This window comes from Taudactylus pleione, unplaced genomic scaffold, assembly GCF_031769625.1.
Source record: "Taudactylus pleione unplaced genomic scaffold, aTauple2 ptg000040l, whole genome shotgun sequence".
Lineage (NCBI taxonomy): Eukaryota > Metazoa > Chordata > Amphibia > Anura > Myobatrachidae > Taudactylus > Taudactylus pleione.
The window spans coordinates 27,161,513-27,183,739 of record NW_028284442.1 but is presented as its reverse complement, the minus strand read 5'-3'; the positions used below and the strand labels follow the sequence as shown (position 1 = coordinate 27,183,739).

At 45.3% G+C, this 22,227-nt stretch overlaps 1 protein-coding gene across 1 annotated transcript in view; it reads right to left on the bottom strand.

The window, feature by feature from the left end:
* The window catches only part of DPH1 (diphthamide biosynthesis 1), a 279,881-nt gene extending 257,938 nt beyond the window's left edge, over positions 1–21,943 (bottom strand). The window contains exon 1 of the mRNA XM_088453866.1: positions 21,728–21,943. Coding sequence (XP_088309992.1) covers positions 21,728–21,848 — 121 coding nt within the window. The 5' untranslated portion in view covers positions 21,849–21,943. The remainder of the gene's footprint in view (positions 1–21,727) is intronic.
* Positions 21,944–22,227: the final 284 nt, after the last annotated feature.

Below are 22,227 nucleotides of genomic sequence, written 5' to 3'. Positions count from 1 at the left end.
ATCCCTATCAAATTTGGGGTACATGAAAATGGGGGTAAGCATGGGAGTAAGTCCCTAAAGCTATTTTAAAAAATCTGCAAAATAGCACCAGCCGTTAGTCCCCGCAATTAAGAAAACACCTGCCGCATACATGGGGACCCGACCTGAATGAATTTAGATAGTTTGGCACCTTGTTCCCCCCCTTTTTTTTTTCTTTTTTATACCCCCAAAATTTAAACAATTTTTTTGGGGTGTCCCAATTATTTTTAAACTTTTTTTTGACGCAGTTTACCTCTTAAGGCTGCACAAGGGTTCCCGCAATGTTGTACCCCAAAAACACAATTCTGCACTTTTTTCCACCTGCTATTCATAGGAGAAACTTTTTCGCCTTTTACACTGCATTGACTTTCCGCCTAAGCGAAAAGTCTTTCAAATTGAATACGGAGGAAACTCAAAACAGGCGAAAATGACGTCATCGGCGAAAAAATATCACGGAAACTGACTTTCCGCCTCAAATTGAATACGGCCCTAAGTGTCTGATGTTTTTTGGTTATTCCAAAATAGTTTTTTTTCTTTTTATATATTAATTTTACCACCCTGCAGGAAAATGGGATCAGGATAGTACCATGGCTGCCCAGAATCAATGGGGCTGGCCCTGGACAAGAGGTGGTGGCCCCAGTAGTGACTGGTAGCCCAACAGCAGATGGCAGCTCAGATCTTAGGGACAGATGTATCAAGCATTGAACAATAAGGGAGAAGTGGACCAGTGGAGAAGTTCCCCATAGCAACCAATCAGCTTTTAGGCGCATTTATTAGGTACATTCTATGAAATGATTGGTAGATATTGATACACTGCTTAATACATCTGCCCCTTAGTCTCGCAGGATGAAACTAACAGATTCCATTACACCAAGACGACTGCTGCGGCAGCGCCACTGTTGAAGGCAACAGATATAGGGCACAGAGAAATAAAAAACATCAAAAAGAAATAAACACAAATTAATTTCAATCCTCCAGGCTAGGACTGCGGTGAACTATACATGTAGCACTTGATTGAATTTGCCACGGCCAGTGTCCAACTACTTATATTGCATTGGAAATTTCTACCTGCTCGCTGGCGACGCTTTGCTCGTGTGTTGTTACAGTGTATGGACCAGCTGTGAACACATGTAATGGTGGCAATCCATGTAGAATAGAGCCCACTTAACTGCACCTGTTAATCACTTTTTGATCCATTCAGGTACACAGTATTCCCATTCTGTGGACATGGTTAAAATGCTCCTTCTATGCATGATCAGGGTAATCCGTACGCATTTGTTCTAAGGTATACAAAAGATGTAACACCAGTTAAATTATTTAAATAAAACATTGTAACTGGCTCACAATTGGAAGGTCTGGCTGAATATATTATTTGCTGCAGTCTATGGGGGCGAATCAATTCAATGCAATGTTGAATAGCCCCGGGAAGGGGCTTTTTCAACATATGCTCCATATATACCGGGTTGGGTACGGATGCCGGTGCTCAGCATCCCGGCGGTCAGAATCTCGACGCCGGCTTCCTGTCAGGGTTAGGATACAGGTAAGTATCCTAACCAAACCCTAACCCTGCCCCTAAACCTTCTCCGCAGCCTAACCCTAACCCCCCTGCAGCCTACACCTAACCCTCTACCCCCTCACAACTCAAGCTTAACCCTCCCCCTAGTGCCCAACCCTAACCTTGCCCCTAACCCCAATACTTACTGTCGGGATGCCAGCACCAGGATTCTGACTGGTGTCGGGATTCCAGCATCAGCATTCTGAGCGCCTGCATCCCGACAGCCATGATATGAACTACATCCCATTAGTACTTTATCCCTCTCCAATTAATATCTCTCCAATGCTTGAAACATCCCCCCATTACTCATTCTGGCAGTGGGAAAGGATGAAGCACGGGGGAAATGCACCAGTGGCAAGGGCACATTTTTAAACTGCCATGGTGACCTGGCCAGTTATGGTAGAGAAAATATAATAGGATGCGCTGTCACAAAGCAGCTGGTATAAAGTAGGTGATTTTTCTCTGGAACCCTGGGATCAACTGGAATATAATTTGGATTTTTCATCCTCCCTATGACTGAGTGCAGCTTTGGAGACAATACAGGTGGATTATATACAGCTTATTTTATTTGCTCCATGGATGCGAAGGACTGTGTTGGAATTAATTTAGACACCATCCAATAATAACCTGCTGCTTAATACTTTCCAATATTGGATACAGTGGAGGGAGTCCTAGGTCCTGCTTTGACCATACAGGAACAGAGACATATGTTTAATTACGTATATATATTATTGAAACAAGATGTAGTAAACGTCTGAAATGTTGGTATCATTAAACCGTGTGCTGTGATCGTTTTTGAAGTCCCTGGAGTGCAATCCATTTCTGCTTGCTTATATTAGGGGTCAGTTTGGGCCACATTATCTTTTGGGTACAAGGAATGCCGAATAATATTAATAAATATATTATATTTATACATTATATATATATATATATATATATATATATATATATATATATATACACACACACACATATACATACATACACACACACACACACTACTGGATTTTTTATGTTAAGGGCATTTTACAATATATGATATGTGGTATAAAGTGCATATTTATTTTTTATGAATAAATGCAATTCAACTGTTTAATATTTAAACCGTCCATCTTTTTACTTTAGCGCTGGTATTTGTGTTTTTTCTGCTTACAGGAGAGAAATACAGTTCGTCTAAGATCTAATACTTGTGGCTCTAAAGACCGGAGGACAGATTCATCTAATATGCCTATGTGAAACATTGTATTTGTTCATATAATACAAATAATATGCAAAGGTTGATAAAAATGGTATTGGCAGAAATGCTGGTTGTCCAGTATATTACGGTTATGTGTTATTTAAAGAGAGCCGGATAGACACACAATGAGAATACAGGGGAAGGGCTGAGAGGGCTCCGCTCAATAGATCTCATTAACTGCGAGGAAAACAAGGGCAGAGGCATTCAAAAGCTTCTATTGGACATTTTCAGCTGTGGACCAGACATAAGTGAATGCAAAGGTTTGGGAACTACAGATGTGTCTTCATACACATGGCAGAGATCCATCTAATTCAGCATCGTCTGGAGTTACGCAAAGATGTGTATGTACGCTACATTGCATGGGCAATTTGCTAAAGTTGGCTATATGTGACTGCATGCAACTTACAATCAGGCCCATATTGCTTTGCACAGCAGATGTTACTAAGCATACACATGGCTAGAAGAAGAGTACAGAGCATTGTAAAGGAAGCACTCGGGGCAGAGAGAGTGAAAGTCTAATTCACAAACCCTTAGCAGGTCTGCCCAAAACAAGCCAAGGTACATGCCTACCCCGTATACATCAAGGTGCACATCTACCCTCTGATCTCTGGCCAGAGTTTATCATGGTATAAGACCTAGTCTCTAAGCTCTGCCCAAAGTACATCAAGGTGCTTTCCGGCAGGTAGATTTACTAAGATGGGAGTTCTGTTTAAGAAGTGATGTTGCCTAAAGCAACCAATCAGATTCTACTTCTCATTTATCTAGTACCTTCTAGAAGATAAAACCTGGAATCTGATTGGTTGCCATGGGCAACATCACTTCTTAATAGAACTCCCATCTTGGTAAATTTACCCCCTGCACTCTGCTCTCTGCCCAGTGTACATCAAGGTGCCCAACCAACCCTCTGATCTCCACAGATGCCCCTGCAAACTAGAAGGGCGTCTAGGTGCCCCATGTTTTCTCCTAAAATATTATACTGTTTAGTCTCTATTAGGTCTTAAATGAATCACATGGCACATTTGTATGTGTAAAGATTTTCATTACATTGCAAAGAGTGTGCATACTACTTCTCTGCCAAAGGCAGAAAGTGGATCCCATTAATAAGTACAGGACAAGCAGAGTGGGAATTGCTGTGTACAGCCAAGAAGACACCTTAAAATATGCACCGTCTCAAGCACTCTCATTTCAATAACCACACTCTGCTGTTTGCAGGGCGGTTCAAAAGCGTAATTTCAATTTGCAAAAACATTGGAGCCCAACAATATGCTGACATCCTGTCTAGTGCCTACCACTCAGCCAGTGCAAACATCTGTCCCTGCGCAAACACAGCCATCTTGTGCCATAGACCTATGTGCTCTGAGAGAAATCTAGGCGCACTATTGCAAACTGGGGATACCTGGTGTTGGACCTTGAAGTACATCTGCACCATTCATTTTTTACATTGCAGACCAACATTGGAGAGCATGGCATGTGAAAATGTGCTTGGAAGAAATTAGTAACTGTCAGTGCAGGTTCAGTGTGACAGTTGATCCTCCGACTCACTGCTCTTCCATTGGAGCTATGCCTGCCCCCCACAGGTACATCTCAGCCTGTGCCGTTTTAGGCACTAGAAGACATCCTGAACGAACTTGCTTAGACCAAAATTTTAAATCAGAGACTCCACAGCCTACTTGGTGGGCACCATGTAGATCTCCATGGCCCTGCTGAACTTGAAACATAGCCAAAATCATCATCCTGGTCAAACTACACCACCATGCCAAATTTGGTGAAGCTAGGCACAAAACTCTGCCCATGCATAAAGGATAAATAGGCAGACAGACACACTTTCTCACTTATTACATAGATTTAGGTGTGTAGTGTGAAGAAAGTGGATTCTGTACTGTGCTTTACATGCTTTTCTCTTCAAAGTACATCTATAGGGTGTAAAATTTACAACTACACTAGGTGGCAGCCTATTTATTCAATATGTGAGGTGTACTAGAAGATATCTGTATTCAGAGACAGCAGAAAGTGACTATTCCAGATGCAGCATGGGAAAAGCCTTGAAGACTCTACACTTTCATTGTGCAAAAAATGCATTAATAAAACTTTAGATGCAGGAATTCTAAACATCAGATATATGCTTGAAATACATATGACAACTAAAAAGGTGTAATGAAAGGATAGCCCAATTCCGAACAACGACGAAAAGCTTTCCAGCACTCAAAGCTTATACTAAATCATCAGACTGTAGTAAACAAGCATCATAGTGTAACAATAAGCTTTAATACAATGCACAGCAACGTAAAGATTTCTAGGAATCTACTAGTATCAGATCGATGGGACGATACTGGGTCTGCAACTCGTTTTGTGGGATGATATGGGATGGGATAGCAGGAGAGAGTGACAGAACATGTATGTGTACAAATGTTAGGAGCTTAGGAGATATATTTCGAATTGCAATAGTGATAAGGAATGATCTGGATAATGTGGCCATTTCAGAGTCATATCCTGGATATTCTCCCTAGCTGGACCTTGGAGACATTGCCCTGAGTATCTGTTCACGTATCCTTACCCACACCCTAACACCCTTAACCTCCCACCTTTAGAAACCCTTAACCCTAAAGTCGGGTACACACCAGACGATATTTTGTCCAAACCGGTGGATGGCCTACATCAGCCAGTGTCAACCGGCTAAGGACCGTATTCAATTAGAGGCGAAAAGCCGCTGATGTGCGGTTTTCGCCCTATTCAATTCCAGGACGTTTTCACCTTAGTAAAAACTCCATAGGCAAAAGCAGGCGAAAAAGTTTCTCCACCCAAAGGCAGGAAAAAAGTGCAAAATCCATTATGTTGGGGTAAAAATGAGGGGACTTGGGGCCCGATTCCAAGCCGCTCGGTAGATGCGTGCGCTCGCACCCAGCGCATGCAAATTCGGCTAAGTGACGGCATGGCAGGCGAACGCATGGCAAGGCATAAGCACGCCCACTATGTCCTGGCGTGCGATCGCTTTTAGTATGTAGACGCCCACCCAGCCTGTCTTAAGACGCCTACTTGCGCACGTCATCTCCAGGAAATGTATGCAACCATCGGATACCATCAGAAGCGAACACAGCGCTTGAGGTTGACTATACCCTACCACAAGCACTGCAGCCACTTCAGTGTGAAATACAACCAGGTGACGTGTACAATGACGCTGCCTGTTAATTATGCACGCCTCTGAAACAGCGTTAAGACGCTCAGGCACGACTGCATTCGCACGTCCACTCCCCCGTTTCTAGTGGCCTGCCCCTGTTACCACCCACAAACGGCTTCTCCTGTCACTCACTCTGCTGGGCAGTCTAAACACAGCGAGCGACCACTTCCCGATCTCTCGCACTGGTTCACGCACTGTGATGCATACGCAGAGTGCAAACATCGGCCAGCAACGAGCGAACGCTTCTTAGTGACCTGGTCTGAATCAGGTCTTTGGTTCAATAAATAAAAAAAATGATCTTAAAAAAAAACACAAAAAACACATGTCATTTTTGGGGCAAAAATGTAAATGTAAAAAAAAAAGTGTTGGAAAATGGGTCTAAGGTACTGGTCAGATATTTTGAGGTGCTGTATGGATGGGACAGGTGTTTTTAGGATTGCAGGTGGCTGCAGCAGGTGTATTTTTAAAATTGTTTTAATCTGCACGTTATAGACAACAATATACCAGTACCCATTTATTTACATGTACCCCCAATTTAACTACAGCAATTATTTTTCCCAAAAGAATTGCTTTCCATAATTTTTCCACACTTATGCATATAGCATCCCTTTGACTCAATTTAAGTACCCTAATTACTTTTATTAGGGCTATTAATACACTTCTATTTGATTCCCCTTGTCAGTTATGCTTTTTAGGGGGTACAGACTGAATTTCCCCAAAAAAGCTGTCCTTTTTGCTAGTTTCGCCATTCGCACATTTGTGTTTTCACCTGTTTTGCAATTGAATAGGGCGAAAAGTGGGGACGCATTGTGAAAGTACGCAAAAACTTTACTTCAAAACAGGCGAATGAGGCGAAAAATAAGAGTTATGGTATAACATACCTTTGTTAACTCTTTTTCTTCGAGGTCCACAGCCATTACGTTGGGGGGTATGAATCCCGGTCATCAAACAGTTAATACAAACGAGCTCTCTGCTCCCAGGATGCACCGGGTTTCCTCCTCATATACCCCACCCCCTGCCTCAGGTAGCCAGTTCGTTACCAAGCTCAAGCAGGCAAAGACAAACAAAGGGTAAAAAAAAAGAAAAGACCCATACTTACGAGTCCAGACTCTCAAGAGAAGAAACTATGGAAAACCTCCCCCAGAACCAAAGGTGCGTCTGGGTGGGTGTCCTGTGGAGCCCATGGACCTTGAAGAAAAAGAGTTAACAAAAAGGTATGTTATACCATAACTCTTATTTTGTTCTTCGGGGTCCATAGCCATTATGTTGGGGATATCCCAAAGCACTAACCCTACGGGCGGGGAAGCTCCTGACTCTCGGAATAGAGGAGAATCCTACGCCCGAAGGAGGCATCCTGAGAGGCAAAAGTGTCAAAGGCATAAAATTTGACAAAAGTATGGATGGAAGACCATGTGGCTGCTTTACATAATTGCTCAGCAGAAGCACCCCGGCGGGCCGCCCATGATGGACCTACCGCCCTAGTAGAATGTGCCGTCACTGAATCTGGCACACGCATACCAGCCTGTGTATAAGCCAATGAAATTGCCATACGAATCCACCTGGCCAGTGTCTGTTTATTGGCTGGCCAGCCACGCTTATGACAACCATAAAGCACAAAAAGTGAATCGGACTTCCTCCATTTGCTCGTCCGTTTAACAAATTCTCAACGCACGAACCACATCCAGGGAAGCCTCACCTTGTGAGAGACTTGTGCCCTGAAATGCTGGAACTACTATTTCTTCATTAATATGAAATTTAGACACCACTTTCGGAAGGTAACCCTCCCTAGTACGTAGTACTGCTCTATCTTGATGAAATATCAAGAACAGCTCCCGGAAGGAAAGCGCAGCTAAATCCGACACTCTACGTGCAGATGCCATAGCAAGGAGGAATACCGTCTTTGCTGTTAGCCACTTGATGTCTATTGAATTTAAAGGCTCGAACGGAGGAGCCTGTAAAACCTTCAGAACTAGAGTCAAGTCCCATGGAACAACCAGGGAAACGAAGGGAGGCTGAATCCTCAAAACCCCCTGAAAACAGGTCTTTATATCTGGTCTCAGAGCAATTTTATGTTGGAACCAGACTGAAAGAGCTGGCACCTGTACCCTTAAAGAGGCCAGGCGCAGCCCTTTTTCCAGACCGCTTTGAAGAAAATCCAGCACTCTGGATATTAGGAATTTATGTGGATCATACCCTTTTAGTTCACACCACTGAAAGAAAGTATGCCAAACCCTATAATATATACGGGCTGGTGATGGTTTCCGTGCCTTCAGCATCGTCCGTATAACAGACTCGGAAAACCCTTTTCCCTCAAGACGGAGGCCTCAAGAGCCATGCCGTCAAAGATAGCCGATGAAGATCCGGGTACCAGCAGGGACCCTGTAGCAACAGATCCGGTCTCAATGGCAGAGGCCATGGAGTGTCTATGGAGAAAGACCGTAGATCTGTGAACCAGTGCCGTCTCGGCCACGCCGGAGCTATTAATATGACGGTGCTGCCCTCTTGTTTGATCTTTCTGACCACTCTGGGCAGAAGAGCAAACAGGGGAAACAGATATACCAGCTTGTAACGCCACTTTACTGTCAGTGCGTCTACAAACTCGGCTCTCGGATCTCTTGTCCAGGATCGGTACCTGGGAACCTTGTTGTTCCTTCTTGATGCCATCAGATCTATTTCTGGTAGACCCCACCTGTCCACAAGGTTCCGAAAAACCTGTGGATGTAGGGCCCATTCCCCTGCATTTATCTCTTGCCGACTGAGAAAATCGGCCTCCCAATTCAGGATTCCTGGAATGAACATGGCAGATATCGTGGGCAGATGAGTCTCTGCCCATACCAGGATTCTTGATACCTCTGCCAAGGCGGCCCGACTCCTCGTGCCCCTTTGATTTAGGTAGGCGACCACAGTGCGATTGGCCGACTGTATCTGCATCGACCTGCCCTTTAAGATTTCCTGAGCCTGCACTAAAGCTTTGAATATAGCTCTTAGTTCCAGGATATTTATTGGTAGCCGGCTTTCTGTCGCTGACCACTTTCCTTGGAAAGTGTGTGACCCAGTCATCGCCCCCCAACCTCTGCAGGACTGCTCCAGCAGTCCCACTGTGTATGTGGTGAACACACCAAACAGGAAGAACTGGCTACCTGAGGCAGGAGGTGGGGTATATGAGGAGGAAACCCGGTGCATCCTGGGAGCAGAGAGCTCGTTTGTATTAACTGTTTGGTGACCGGGATTCATACCCCCCAACGTAATGGCTGTGGACCCCATGGACCCCGAAGAAGAAACATAGCGCTTTTCGCCTATCTCTGCTTTTCACGACTAATGTATTCCGGCCTTATGTCGCTGACAATGTGCGCTCTTGTATGTCGTCAGCGACATCGCCCGTCGGACCTGCATGCACTTGTCTATGCTAGGACCCCCGCTGGATCCCGTCGTGAACGAGATCGTGCTGTGTACACATCATTTAGTGTGTACCCAGCTTAACTCCAATACCCTAGCACTAATACTTACACAACCTCAATCCCCAACTCTAACAAACCACTAACCCTTATACCCTAACACTAATACCCAAACAACCCACCTTTACCCCGAACCCTAACAAGTAAACCCTAAATGTGCAGACTAGGTGGACCACATGGTTCTTATCTGCCATCAAAATCTATGTTTCTATGTCTATGTAACATGGTCAATGCTAACGAACATGAAAATAATATAATATAATATGATAGATTAAAGTGGCGTCCCTCACTGAGGTGACATCTGGTGCGGGTAGGGAGGCATGGTGTGCGTGTCAGTGAAAAGGGGGTGTGGCCTTGCAGAGCAGGGGCGTGGCTTCACGACCCGAACCCCGTTTTAGTCACTCTGGGGTCCGGGAGATGCAGGCTGCCCCTGGGGACAAGTGTCGGCTCCCTCACTGTGTCAGGAGCAGAGTGCTGCATGTAATGCTACAGTGCAGCACCTGGTACCTGTCACTGAGGAGTCGGGACTTTAGCGGCCAGTGGCCCGCACCTCCCCTTGTGACGCCCCTAATAGATAGATAATCATAAGTATGGGAGGTTGAATGAGCAAGGTAATGAACACAAGCTAGTGGCAATGGGGAAGCGAAGTCACTTGTACAAGAGCCGTTATAAACAGATGGCTTTTAAAACAGCTCTTAAAGCCTAGGGCAGGGGTTCCCAAACTATGTGCCGTGGCGCCCTGGGGTGTCTTGGGACACTTGCAGGGGTTCCTCAGGTCGATGGTCCAGCACCAAATCAAATTATTTATAGTCAATGTAATGTAAATATGTGGACAAACAGAAGCACAAACCTGTTCACCACCACATAACTGAAGCTAATAAATGACAAGTAAGCCGCTGCTTCGTAAATAAAGCCTTAGGAATCTGTAGGTGGATACGCTCTAAAATTGCAGAGTTCTACAGAAAAAAAACGAACAATCGGCCAAAACTTTAGTTAATCCCTGTAGATGTGAAAATACTGTACTTATCCTCAGAGTCCAGCAAGCAAAGGAAGGAGACTGACAATGTAGTGCACTTACACCTCCTCCGATTGGTTCCAATGCAGGACCTCCCTACGTTTGGCAAAGGATTTAATTCAGGAAGTCTAAAACCCTAATAGATGGAAAGTCCTGAACCAACTGTGGAACATCTTTTTATTAACATACAATATTAGCTATAGTCAAGATAAATGTTCACTATTGCAAGTAACAGTCGAAAAGATCTGTATTGAATAATTATTATCCTTGTGTTAATACTCAGTAGTTCTTACAGATAAACTATCTGTCCACTGTATTGTGTTAAAAATGTAAAAAGATGGATGGATGGATACTACACCCAACCTTGCCTTGGTCCCTCCACGGGAATCTACTTTCACCGTTCCAAATATAAGCAAACATGTGACAACACTCACAGGACTCAAAAACACACTAGGCCATCTTCATGCCGACGTATCAATCTCCTTTATTAGCATGAACACCCTGTTGTCGCACCGTAACACCCAGTCACAAGCAGAGATCTGTCCGACTGACTCTGATTCTCCCTTTAAACTGCATATTCAGGCCATGATGCACGCGTTGTCTGCTAGAAATCGCAAGATCAGTACACAGATAGAGCTGTTTTGAACTCAGGAGCCGATACAGACCCGCTTGCCAGGATTTAATATATTAATACTATTGATCCCAAGAAATACTAAAGGGATTCCTAATTGAACTCCTATTGGAGATTGGAGACAAATAGCCCAATGATAAAAGTTCCAATGTTATTGGATCCGCGGTGTCCGTAAAGTTTAACATTGGAACTTTTATCATTGGGCTATTTGTCTCCAATCTCCAATAGGAGTTCAATTAGGAATCCCTTTAGTATTTCTTGGGATCAAATCAATTGCTGTTTGTCTTTTCCCATCAATTGGTGGGTTATTAATACAACATTTGTTTGTTCAATTGTTTTTACCAGTCAATTTCATATGTAATCATTTCATTATTGCCATATTGGTAATTGTACAGATATGATCTGAGTATATGTAAAACAATTGTTGAATCCAATGCTTTTAGGAACTGCAGTTCTAATTATATGTGAAATAAATTGATATTCAATAATATTTCTAATATGTTTTTTCTGTGAACATCAGCGCAGACATATCCTTTTTATATATTTTCATTTGTTGAGAGGAATCTGGCAGTTTCCTCTATATGTCAGCGGCTGTGTGAACAATTAGATCACCAAGTGGAATTAGCGCTCCACTGTGTTTTGAATTGCCGCTTGCCAGGATGCAGTCGCTCGTAGCTGGCCGATATTTGCAATCTGCACATGCGTATATATCGCAATGCACGTGCACGAACCACTGCGGAAGAACAGGAAGCTCTCGCTCGCCCAGCATAGACAGTCAAGTTGAATGAGTTGAATGGCGTACCGCCGCTTGCGAGTGGGTCTGAATGACCCCCCAGGTCACTAAGAAGCGTTCGCTCGTTACTGGCCGATGTTTGCACTCTGCGTATGCATCACAGTGCGTGAACCATTGCGAGAGATCGGGAAGCGGTCGCTCACTGTGGTTAGACTGCCCAGCAGAGTGAGTGATAGGTGAGGCCGTTTGTGGGTGGTAACAGGGGCAGGCTACTAAAAACGGGAGAGTGGAGGTACGTACGTTTCAGAGGCGTGCATAATTAACAGGCAGCGTCATAGTACACGTCACCTGGTTGTATTTCACACTGAAGTGAGCGCAATGCTTGCGGCAAGGTATAGTCAACCTCAAGCGCTGCAAGCACATCCGATGGTGCTCGATTTACCAATGTTTTCATGCACTTCCAGGAGATGACGTGCGCAAGTGGGCGTCTTATGAATGGCTGGTGGGCGTCTGCATGCATTAAGTGATCGCACGAAAAGACATAGTGGGCGTGCTAATGCCTTGCCGTAGAATCGCCTGCCTTGCTGGCCGGGCATTAGATTTGCATGGAGCGAGCGGATCTGAATGAGCTCCTCAGTGAGATCATAGCATCCCTTATTAGACATGGCCCAAAAGTACAGAGGCCAGTTGAATTAATTTCTGTTCTATCCTCTAGCCTGTCCAAACGGATATGTGCATATTGCCAAGCACTCTTTTATGAGACAAGTATATCAATAAAAAAAACATTCAATGTATTATAAAAAGCAGAGCACAATGGTGTTTAAAGGGAAGTCCGGAATCTTTATTTCAAGATGATGAACAGGCGCCAGGAAAGAAAATAATTGAAAAAAAAAAGATGTTTGCTGTCTGCAAGGGAATTAGGCAGCATTTAAATACTTTACCCTGACTAAAGCTTGTGTACAGAGGCTTACTAGTAGGAATGACAACTTCATTTGTAAGAGCAACAGCTGCCTGCAGGAGGGATGTGACCGAAATATTTAGAGCAGGGACCCTCCCAGAGGGACAACATCAGCAGAGGAGCCATGTCACACCTATTTCTACAGGTCTGCAGCATTTTTTCTCACCACTGACAGAGGTGGTCTCTACACTACCCATTATAGATACAACTCTAAAATATCATACATCAAAACAATAGTATATCATCATAAATCCAAACTGTATAGTATGTAATTGCAGATTATACAGACTAATTGGAGAATAGTAATGTGAAACTACTGAGAGGAGAAACTTGGGGGCCAATTAAATTAGCAGGGATGTGCGTCTCACTGATTTTCTGTAGCCGATGGACATGCGAGCACATATCTGACTGAACAAAAAATAAAACACTTTAGTTATAAGACGCCTTTTTAAAGCTGGGTACACACTATACAATATATCGTGCCATCTTAGTACTTTCCACCATTTTGCCCGACCATCGTATAGTGCGTACAGCCAATTTATCGTTTATACACGTCGTTCATCGCGTCGTCCCATCTAATGCGCTGCACATCAGATGGGACAGTACAATGTGGTGGTGTAGTGAGTACGCACGACGCACATAGTTATATGACAAACTATTAATTGGATAAAATCCACTGATGCGATATATATCGTTCAGAAGATTTCCTAATGTGATTGCTCAATATCGTGTGTTCTGCGATCAGTGAATTGTTGGAACGACCGTCACATCGTTTTGTTACATTGTTCAAGTTTGTACCTAGCTTAAGAGTGTTTTTTGCAAAACAAAAACACTATTACAAATAAAATAAACATGTTGCACAATCAATTGATGACCAACTATAATTAAGGTATCTTCATTTTCATAGAAGTTTTTAAAGGGGCAACCTTAGGAGGGTATGTACAAAGGTTCAGTTACCATGCCTCAGTGGCACTTCCTATCGCGCAGCTTTATAAATATATTTAGTCTCCAAGACGAGTGTGTAACTGATATCAATTAAAACCATGTGCGACTTGGAAACATGAGCACAGATACTGCAGAGGACACACTTAGGGCCTGATTCAGAGCTGAACGCTCTGACCAGAGCGCTCGCTCTGAATCAGGGCCCTCCTCCATGAAAATGGAGCGGCCTCCTGGCCGCTCGTATAGCTGTGGGTGACCACCCACAGTATATGCGAGCGGCCAAAAAGATGGTCGCGATTGTCTTGACCATCGCGACCATCGGACTTGCGACGGAGACCCTGCGGTAGGGTCTCCCTGCCACAAGCCCTGGAGTGATTTTGGCTCTATCAGAGCCAAAATCACTCCCACTGACATCACTAGTGACGTCAGTGGAGCCGGCTTCAGACGGTAGGCGTTCCCATGGGAACGCCTCCATCTGGCAGGCACGCCCCCAGCACGTCCACCAAAGGGGGCGTGCTGTCAATCAACATCGACAACACGCCCCCTTTGGTGCGAGACCTGGAGCGATGGAAAGCCCGTCGCTCCACGGGTCTCGCGCATGCGCACGACGGAGCTCCCTCCGTCGTGCGCATGCGCAGTGGGGAACATCGACCCGCTTGCGAGCGTCCTGACACTCACGAGCGGGTCTGAAGGACCCCCTTAGACAGCAACAGGTAATAAATGCCCACAAGCCACTGTCACCACTTACAAAAAGGTAGCAGATTTTAGTGAGCTTCATTAGGAGTACAGTGCAACAAACAGCTAGCTAAGCTCCGCCAGCTTCTCCAGGATCCCTGTGGGGTAACTAAAGCTAGAGGTTGCAAGACTTAGGGTGGGTACACACCTAAACAACTGGCAATCGTGACGATGTTCAGGGCGATTTGCCTTCACCCTGGACATCGCATGATTGCCAGTACACACTGCACGATTTAAAGAACGACGCAACGATTACTTGTTCCATCCTTCATTAATATATATGGCGCCGCATGCGATATCGTGTGATAACGCATGCGAACGCGGTAGCACGCAAATCGGGCATACACACTGCACGATATGGCAGATTTGTCGTTCTGATTTGGCTAAATCGGGCAGATATTGTGCAGGTATGTACCCACCCTTAGGGGTGGATTTCAGTGTAAGGAACTGAAATGTGGGCCTGATTCAGACCCACTCGCGAGCGCTATGCGCTCACAAGCGGGTCGGTGGTGGCCCAGTACGCACGATTGAGCCAGCTCCGTCGTGCGCATGTGCGAGACCCGTATAGCGACGTTCCCATGGGGACGCCTACAGTCTAGGGCTGGCCCCACTGACAAGTGATGTCAGTGGGAGTGCTTTCGGCTCTGTTAGAGCCGAAAGCACTCTTGGGATTGCGGCAACGAGACCCTACCACAAGGGTCTCGTCGCAAGCCCGATGGTCTTGACCATCGCGACTATCATCATGGCCGCTCGCTATAGCTGTGGGTGATCACCCACAGCTATGCGTGCGGCCTGGAGTCCGCTCAAAAAAACCAGAGGGCCGGCCTTGATTCAGAGCGAGCGCTCTGTCAGAGCGTCCAGCTGTGAATCAGGCCCAGTGTTCCTTGGGAGTGGATCATTTTCCTTTAATATAAGGAATACTGTTATAAGTATATGAAAGAATACTGGCATGCATGTAATGGGATTTTCTCTTCAGTGGGGATTTCTTGTGGGGTTTACATAAGGATATGTGCGGGTAGCAATTTTTGCACAGATTGCCATGTAGGGTACAATTATTCTGTGAGGGCATAAACTGGCATGTAACTGGTTTACTGCAAAACACAGGATAATTCTAAATTCTTTAGTTTTTGTGCACTGCAATGTTTTCCTTACAGAATTATTAGTTACAGACTTTAGGGTTTGGCTCTCTCAGCCTTTAGACAAATGGGTTCAGGTCTCATACGTCCCATCTCCATTGCAATCCAAATGGTACTGCTAGGGAGATGGGACATATTATACAAAGCAGCATGCAATGCACTCTAGGCCCCCTCCGCCTTTACTTGGTATAAGTTGAATAGCCTACTGGGAAGTTTTGCTTTACACTTGTGTTTATGCGATGTAATGTTGGTACTCTCATACCCTGTAGTTAGGACAATGCAATTACTAGGAGAACCCTGTAAGTGCTGGATGACTGAAACATATGTGAGTCGTCCAGTGAATGAACGGTTAAGGGAACTCGATGGTGTATGGTGTATGCAGAAGGTACAACGCAAAACTATTTGGAGACATGCCATCACTATTACTACAGTATGTATACTTTAAAAATATATTTTTTGTTTAGTGATTGAAGGAATAGTTAAAATGTTACAACCAAAAAACAGGAGAGGTATAGAAATTACCAGGGAATGAACACACAATTCTAGCAAATGAACAGATATTGCAAGTCCAGTAAAAGAATAATATGACTTACATCAATAAAACAGTGTTCCCTGCCGGATTTTAAAATAGAAAAATGCGCCCTGCCCTTTTAGCAGCAACCGCTAAAACAGCCTGCCCCAAGCCTTCCCCACCCGCAGGCTTCAGTGCCAGCAGGTGGGAACGAACAGTGACGGATGAATAGATGCTGTGCGCCCCCTTATCGGACCTGTCGGCACCCTCAGTGTCCTTGCCCCCGGCCGCAGTCTAGCGGGAACACTAAGGGGGGTATTCAATTAGGCTGCGAAAAGTCATTTTCTCATGTTTCAATTATCCCCGTATTCAATTACAAAGACTTTTCACCGATGCGAAAAGTCTTTGAAAAAAAACAGGGATAACTTTTCACCATGTTTTACATGGCGAGAAAAAGTGCAGATTTGGGGTTTAGGGGTGCAGGCTTAAAAAAAAAATAGCCTGCACACCTGGTAATAGCCCTTAAAAATGAACTGTGTCAAAAAAAGTTAAATAAATAAATAAATAAAATAAATAAATAGGGATACCCCAAAAAAAGGTGTTTAAAAGAATGCGGGTGGTAGAGGCAGGTGCATTTTTAAAGAATTTTAAAAATGCACTTCAGTGACTTAAAAATATGCTTACCCCCATTTTAATAGGAATAGTTATTTAAAAAAATATAAAATCTAAGTGCTATTCTGCACCACTTCTTCATAGCTGCAAATATACACCTGCCGCAGCTATTACAAACCCCCACTTCCTTCACTAGGCAAAAATGGGGGGGGGGTATCTCAAACAGTCACAATATCGCCTCATTTAATAAACTTACTTTTTAGTATCTCAAAGTGTCACGATGGTTTGACAATGGCCGTGCCTACATACTAGAAACAGGGATAGCACACGTACAAGCATTTATCACTGCCGATACAGAAATGATCACTGGAGAATAATATGCATCATCACTATACATAAAATGCCTCTGGTGATCCCAAAATACGTAGCACCAAGGTTACTACACGAAGGTCACAGGCTACTTATCCATACAGTACAACTTAAGGTCAAGCAACACAGAACTGCTGTACTAGAAGCAAAATACAATGTACAAATGTCAGTTATAAATACGACTAGCAAATCTACAGTATATTCTTGCACATTACAATAAGAGCTCAGATCCATGATAATTTGTATTGCATGGAAACAAGTATGACATTAGTACCTATTGCTTCTAGTGTTCCTATACACACTGGCATATTCTTGATTGCTGCACTGATAATTTACTTATTAGCAAAAACGCAAATTAGATTTACTAGTGGGTATGTGGCATAAGAGATAAGAATAAAAGGTGCTGTACGACTTAAATGGACGATAACGATATCGATCATATCGTGCATTTTTCGGCCACCAACGACCTGCGATGCACGGGCACGTATGGTCTATATTGATATCGACCATCGCCTGTGGATGCAGGCCAACCTGGTTGATATTGACCAGGTTATAGGGTGGGCACATGGTGCTGGATGATCGATATCCATCGTCCAGAATACCCGGGAGATCGAACAACGATATCTTTGTCGATCATCCCGTGTGTACCCACCATAACTGTTCTATATGTATTTATTTTCTAGACCAGTGGTTCTCAAACTCTGGGCATGATTCAGACCCACTCGCGAGCGCATAGCGCTCGCAAGCGGGTCAATGGTGGCCCAGTGCGCATGGGCACGACGGAGCCGGAGCCACAGCTATGCGAGCGGCCAGGAGGCCGCTCAAAAAAACCAGAGGGCCGCCCCTGATTCAGAGAGAGCACTCTGTCAGAGCGTCCGGCTCTGAATCAGGCCCTCTGTCCTCAGGACCTCACATATTTCACAATCTCTGCTGGAGAAAGCTAATCAGAATACACCAAAATATTGCAGAGGCCAGGTTATGTCACCATGACTTCAGTAACTGGTGTTCAAAATTTGACCAGTGTCAGCCAGCAAGGTTTAATGGAAGCACTGGGAAGGCTAGCACTTGTCTAGTTGGAACAGAACTAGCGCTCCACGCAGCTGTGTGACACTCCATCACTGACTTGAATTTGGTAATTTGAGTAAAATCATTTACATTTGCATACTTTTACATAATAATGAAAGCAATGGGATAAGTAGGGGATGCCGACGCCTGCATCCCGACAGGGTTAGAATATAGCGTTCCCGCTAGGCTGTTTCTCCGGGTTCTGTCCTCCACCCGTGGGCCGCAGTGTCCTGTGGGTGGGGAAACGGCAGAGCAGCGGTCACCGTCGGTGAATGGATGCTGGGCGCATGCACCCGGCATCGATTCACAGTGACCGCGGCACTTGACGGCTGCCCGGCATTCCGGAAGTACCGGGCACGCCCCCAAGAGTTACGAAAAGAGGAAGCTTCATAAAGACACGCCCCCTTTTTCGGCCACGCACAGCAGTGCCATTGCTCTAGGTCCGGCGCTCTGCCTGCCTGCCGCCGGACCTAGAGTGAACACTAACAATACCGACACTTGTCGGTCAGTATTCTCATGCTGGGTACACACCTAATAGATATATCTACAGATCAAGTGATCTGCAGATGATGGTTGTTCACACAACCATCACCTGTTATCTGGCCGTGGGTCCCGCTGACCGCCCGTACATACAGCACGATGCCCTAATATAACTGCAGATATATTGGGCATCGGCTGTGCAGCACAGCCGACGCGATAGGTCTGTGATCGACATATCAGATATATCACTGGTACACACTGGCCAAAGCACACAAGATATATTGGCCAATCAATGATCCGCCAATATATCTGCCAGTGTGTACCCAGCATAACCCTCTCCCTACCCTAACCCTCCCTCACCGATGCCTGAGCCGAACCTACCCCCTAGTGTCTGAATCTAACCTCCCCCTCTCCGAACACCCCCTGGTGCCTAACCCTAACCCTCCCCCTAACCCCGCTACTTGGCTTCGGAATTCCGGCGGTCGAGATGACAGGTGTTAGAATTCCAGCGCCGGAATCCCCGCGGTGGGGATTATGACCTCATCTTGAAAGTAATATTTAATACATAAAATAATTACATTCATCACATAGATATCTACATTTTTCATAAATCACTTCCATAATGGAGCGTACACACGGTCAGATTTGTCAGACTTGTCAGATTTGTCAGATGAACGACTGAACGATTAAACGATTTGAACGATTTGGACGATTTGACCAAAGTTTTGAACGATTTGAACGATTTGAACGATTGAACGATTTTTAACTGCATTAAAATGAATGGAATCGTCCAAGTCTGACTGCAAACCCATCAGATGTCAGATATCGTTATCTGACAAACGGGAACGCGCATCGTTGATCGTCCATCGTTCAGGCATGTCAGATATGAACGATTTTTCATCAGATATGAACGACTGAACGATTTTTAAATCGTTATCGTCCATATCTGAAGAAAAAAATCTGATCGTGTGTATGCACCATAAGAGACCCATTTATCAAATAGTCCCGAAAAGCTCATTTACTATCACCACAATGATTTCTCGGGGCTTCTTAAGAAATGCTAACTGTAGTTATGGTGCATTTTAAGTATGCATGACTGACCAGACGTTGCTGGATCACTTGTGCACCTGGAGCCCGTTCTCAGGTTCCCAGGTTTAAAGGGGAGCACGAGAAGTGCAGGAGAGGAACTTCTCTTGAGGGGAATAAAAAAAATTATTGTAATAGACATTTGAGAAGAAAACATTTATCTGAATAAAGCATTTGCGTAGGTACTGCATCTGTTGCGGCTATCCTGTAATGGCTAGGTTCAGGGGCGCCCTATGCTGGCACACTATGCCCCCAGCACACGTGAGGTTATGTTGTTGCACAACAAGTGCTAGGGGAGCAGGAAGATAGCAGGATGGCTCTGAAGGAACCCTGTAATCGTGCTCAGTGCTATCGGGGCAGCGACTGTGCCACCCTTTTGGCTTTCCACCCTGGATGGTTACAACAGTCACACATCACCTTGCTGCGGCCCAGCAGTTGGCAGTATAGTCACTGCTGCTGTCCCTGATTCATAACCATTTGATCCCAAGGATAAATAAGCATATAAAACAGTTACTTTATATATAGAATTAGGAGTCTATTTACTAAGCCTTGGATGGAGATAAAAGTACCAGCCAACCAGCTCTTAACGGTCATTTTTCAAACACAGCCTGTGACATGGCAGTTAGGAGCCAATTGGCTGGTACTTTATCCAAAGTTTAGTAAATAGACCCCATAAAGGCTAAAGGGCAAGAGCATCTTTTAACCAAACTGTGACATTAGGAAAACTGGTGCACAATTCACAAAAGCTGGTTTAACAGTTTACTATGTTTGCTCTGGAACTTATATTTTCGCAGCAGTTTAGACCAGGCCTGACCAACCTGTGTCTCTCCAACTTTTGGGAATCTACAAGTTCCAGCATGCTTTACCAGCCGATTGATAGGAAGGTATGCTGGGATGGGATGCAGTTATTATACCTATAGCCGACATCCTGGCTGACAAAATCCCAGCGCCGGAATGCCACTACCCAGCCAGTAAATCACCGCCGGAATACCGACAGTAGTGGAGATGCCGACGCTGGATTCCCGACAGCTGGGATGCTGATCATAAGTATAGCGGGGCTGGTTAGATCTTAGCCGCGAGGGGCAGGGGAGGATTAGGGTTAGGCTAGGGGACAGGGAGGTTAGGTACCCCCGTGGGTGGGTTAGGCACCACTGGGGGTGGGGGTTAGGGTTAGGCACTAAGGGGTGAGGGTTAGGTTTAGGCACTAACGGGGAAGGTTATGGTTAGGATGCAGGAATAGAGGGTTAGGAGGAGAAGGGGGGAGGGTTACCATACTTACCGGACCCTTGTCGGGATCCTGAGCATCGGGATGCTGCCAGGGGCGTATCTATAATGGGTGCAGCGTGTGCGGGGAACACAGGCCCCTGGGTCCAGGGGGGCCCCGCACTGCACACCCTGCACCCATAATATTACTTACCTTTCCGGAGTCCCATATCGGCGCGGGGGTCTGGCACTGGAAAATGACTGGAAAATGGCCGCGGCAGCCATTTTCCAGTCATTTGCGCATGCGCAGTACAGGGGAAATGGCCGTCATGGACATTTTCCCAGTGACCTGTGCATACACTGTAGACTCTGGGCACACTCTAGTGCCCAGTCTATAACTCCGGCGCTGGCTGCGCACAGCTCAGTGCGCTGCCGGCCGGAGAGGAGGGGGTAAAGCATGCATGGGACTGGCTGCAGGGTCCCCTCAGCATCACTACCTGTGCATCAGTTTCAATAAATGTCTCACAAATGTTTTTTTCCCCTTAAATGCCACAGACACTGACACGAGCCAGCCATGTATTAAGCAACCACACACGCTGCATGCCCGCCAGTGTCTTCCTACGGCTTATGTGTAGGCCACCTGCGAATGTCAGAGCCGGAGTGTTACTCACATGGCAAAGCTGTGCAATATCAGCAGATGGAGGGTGATATGTCATAACTGCTCTCTTGAGGCGGGCTGCATATGTTATGGCTGAATCAGCACACACACACAATGTAAGTGAGAGGATCCTGTAACAGGCATATTTCTCACCTGCTTTTACTGTCGCTGTCACTGCTCCAGAGACGGGTCCGGATCCCCTTCCATCTCCCACTGTACCCGGATCGGGCCCCGTTCCCATAGCAGCCTGCCCTGGCACTGAAACTTCCGCCATATTAGCAGCTGGAGACCCACGTGTGTTAAAAAAGACCTTGTGAATCGATTGCGGATTCTAGGAGACTGACAGCAGGGCTGCGCGCAGAGTAATCGATGGGAAGCTGCTGCACAGCCATGTGATTTGTGCCCATTATAGTAGAACACATTCATGCTCCTATAAGCCAGGGTTGACAGGACCTGTCGCGATATTTGTGCAGTCTGTAGACAGGTTTTTGTATTGAATATTTGTATATATTTAAATTAGGGATGTGCAGGCTCGGATAGGTTCGAGTTTGCACGTGGAGTTCGGATTTTTCTCTCCAAAAAAACGGAACTCAGAAAGAGGCAAAACGTCAAAACATCATCATTCCTGGACAAGTCCAGGAATGATGATGTGC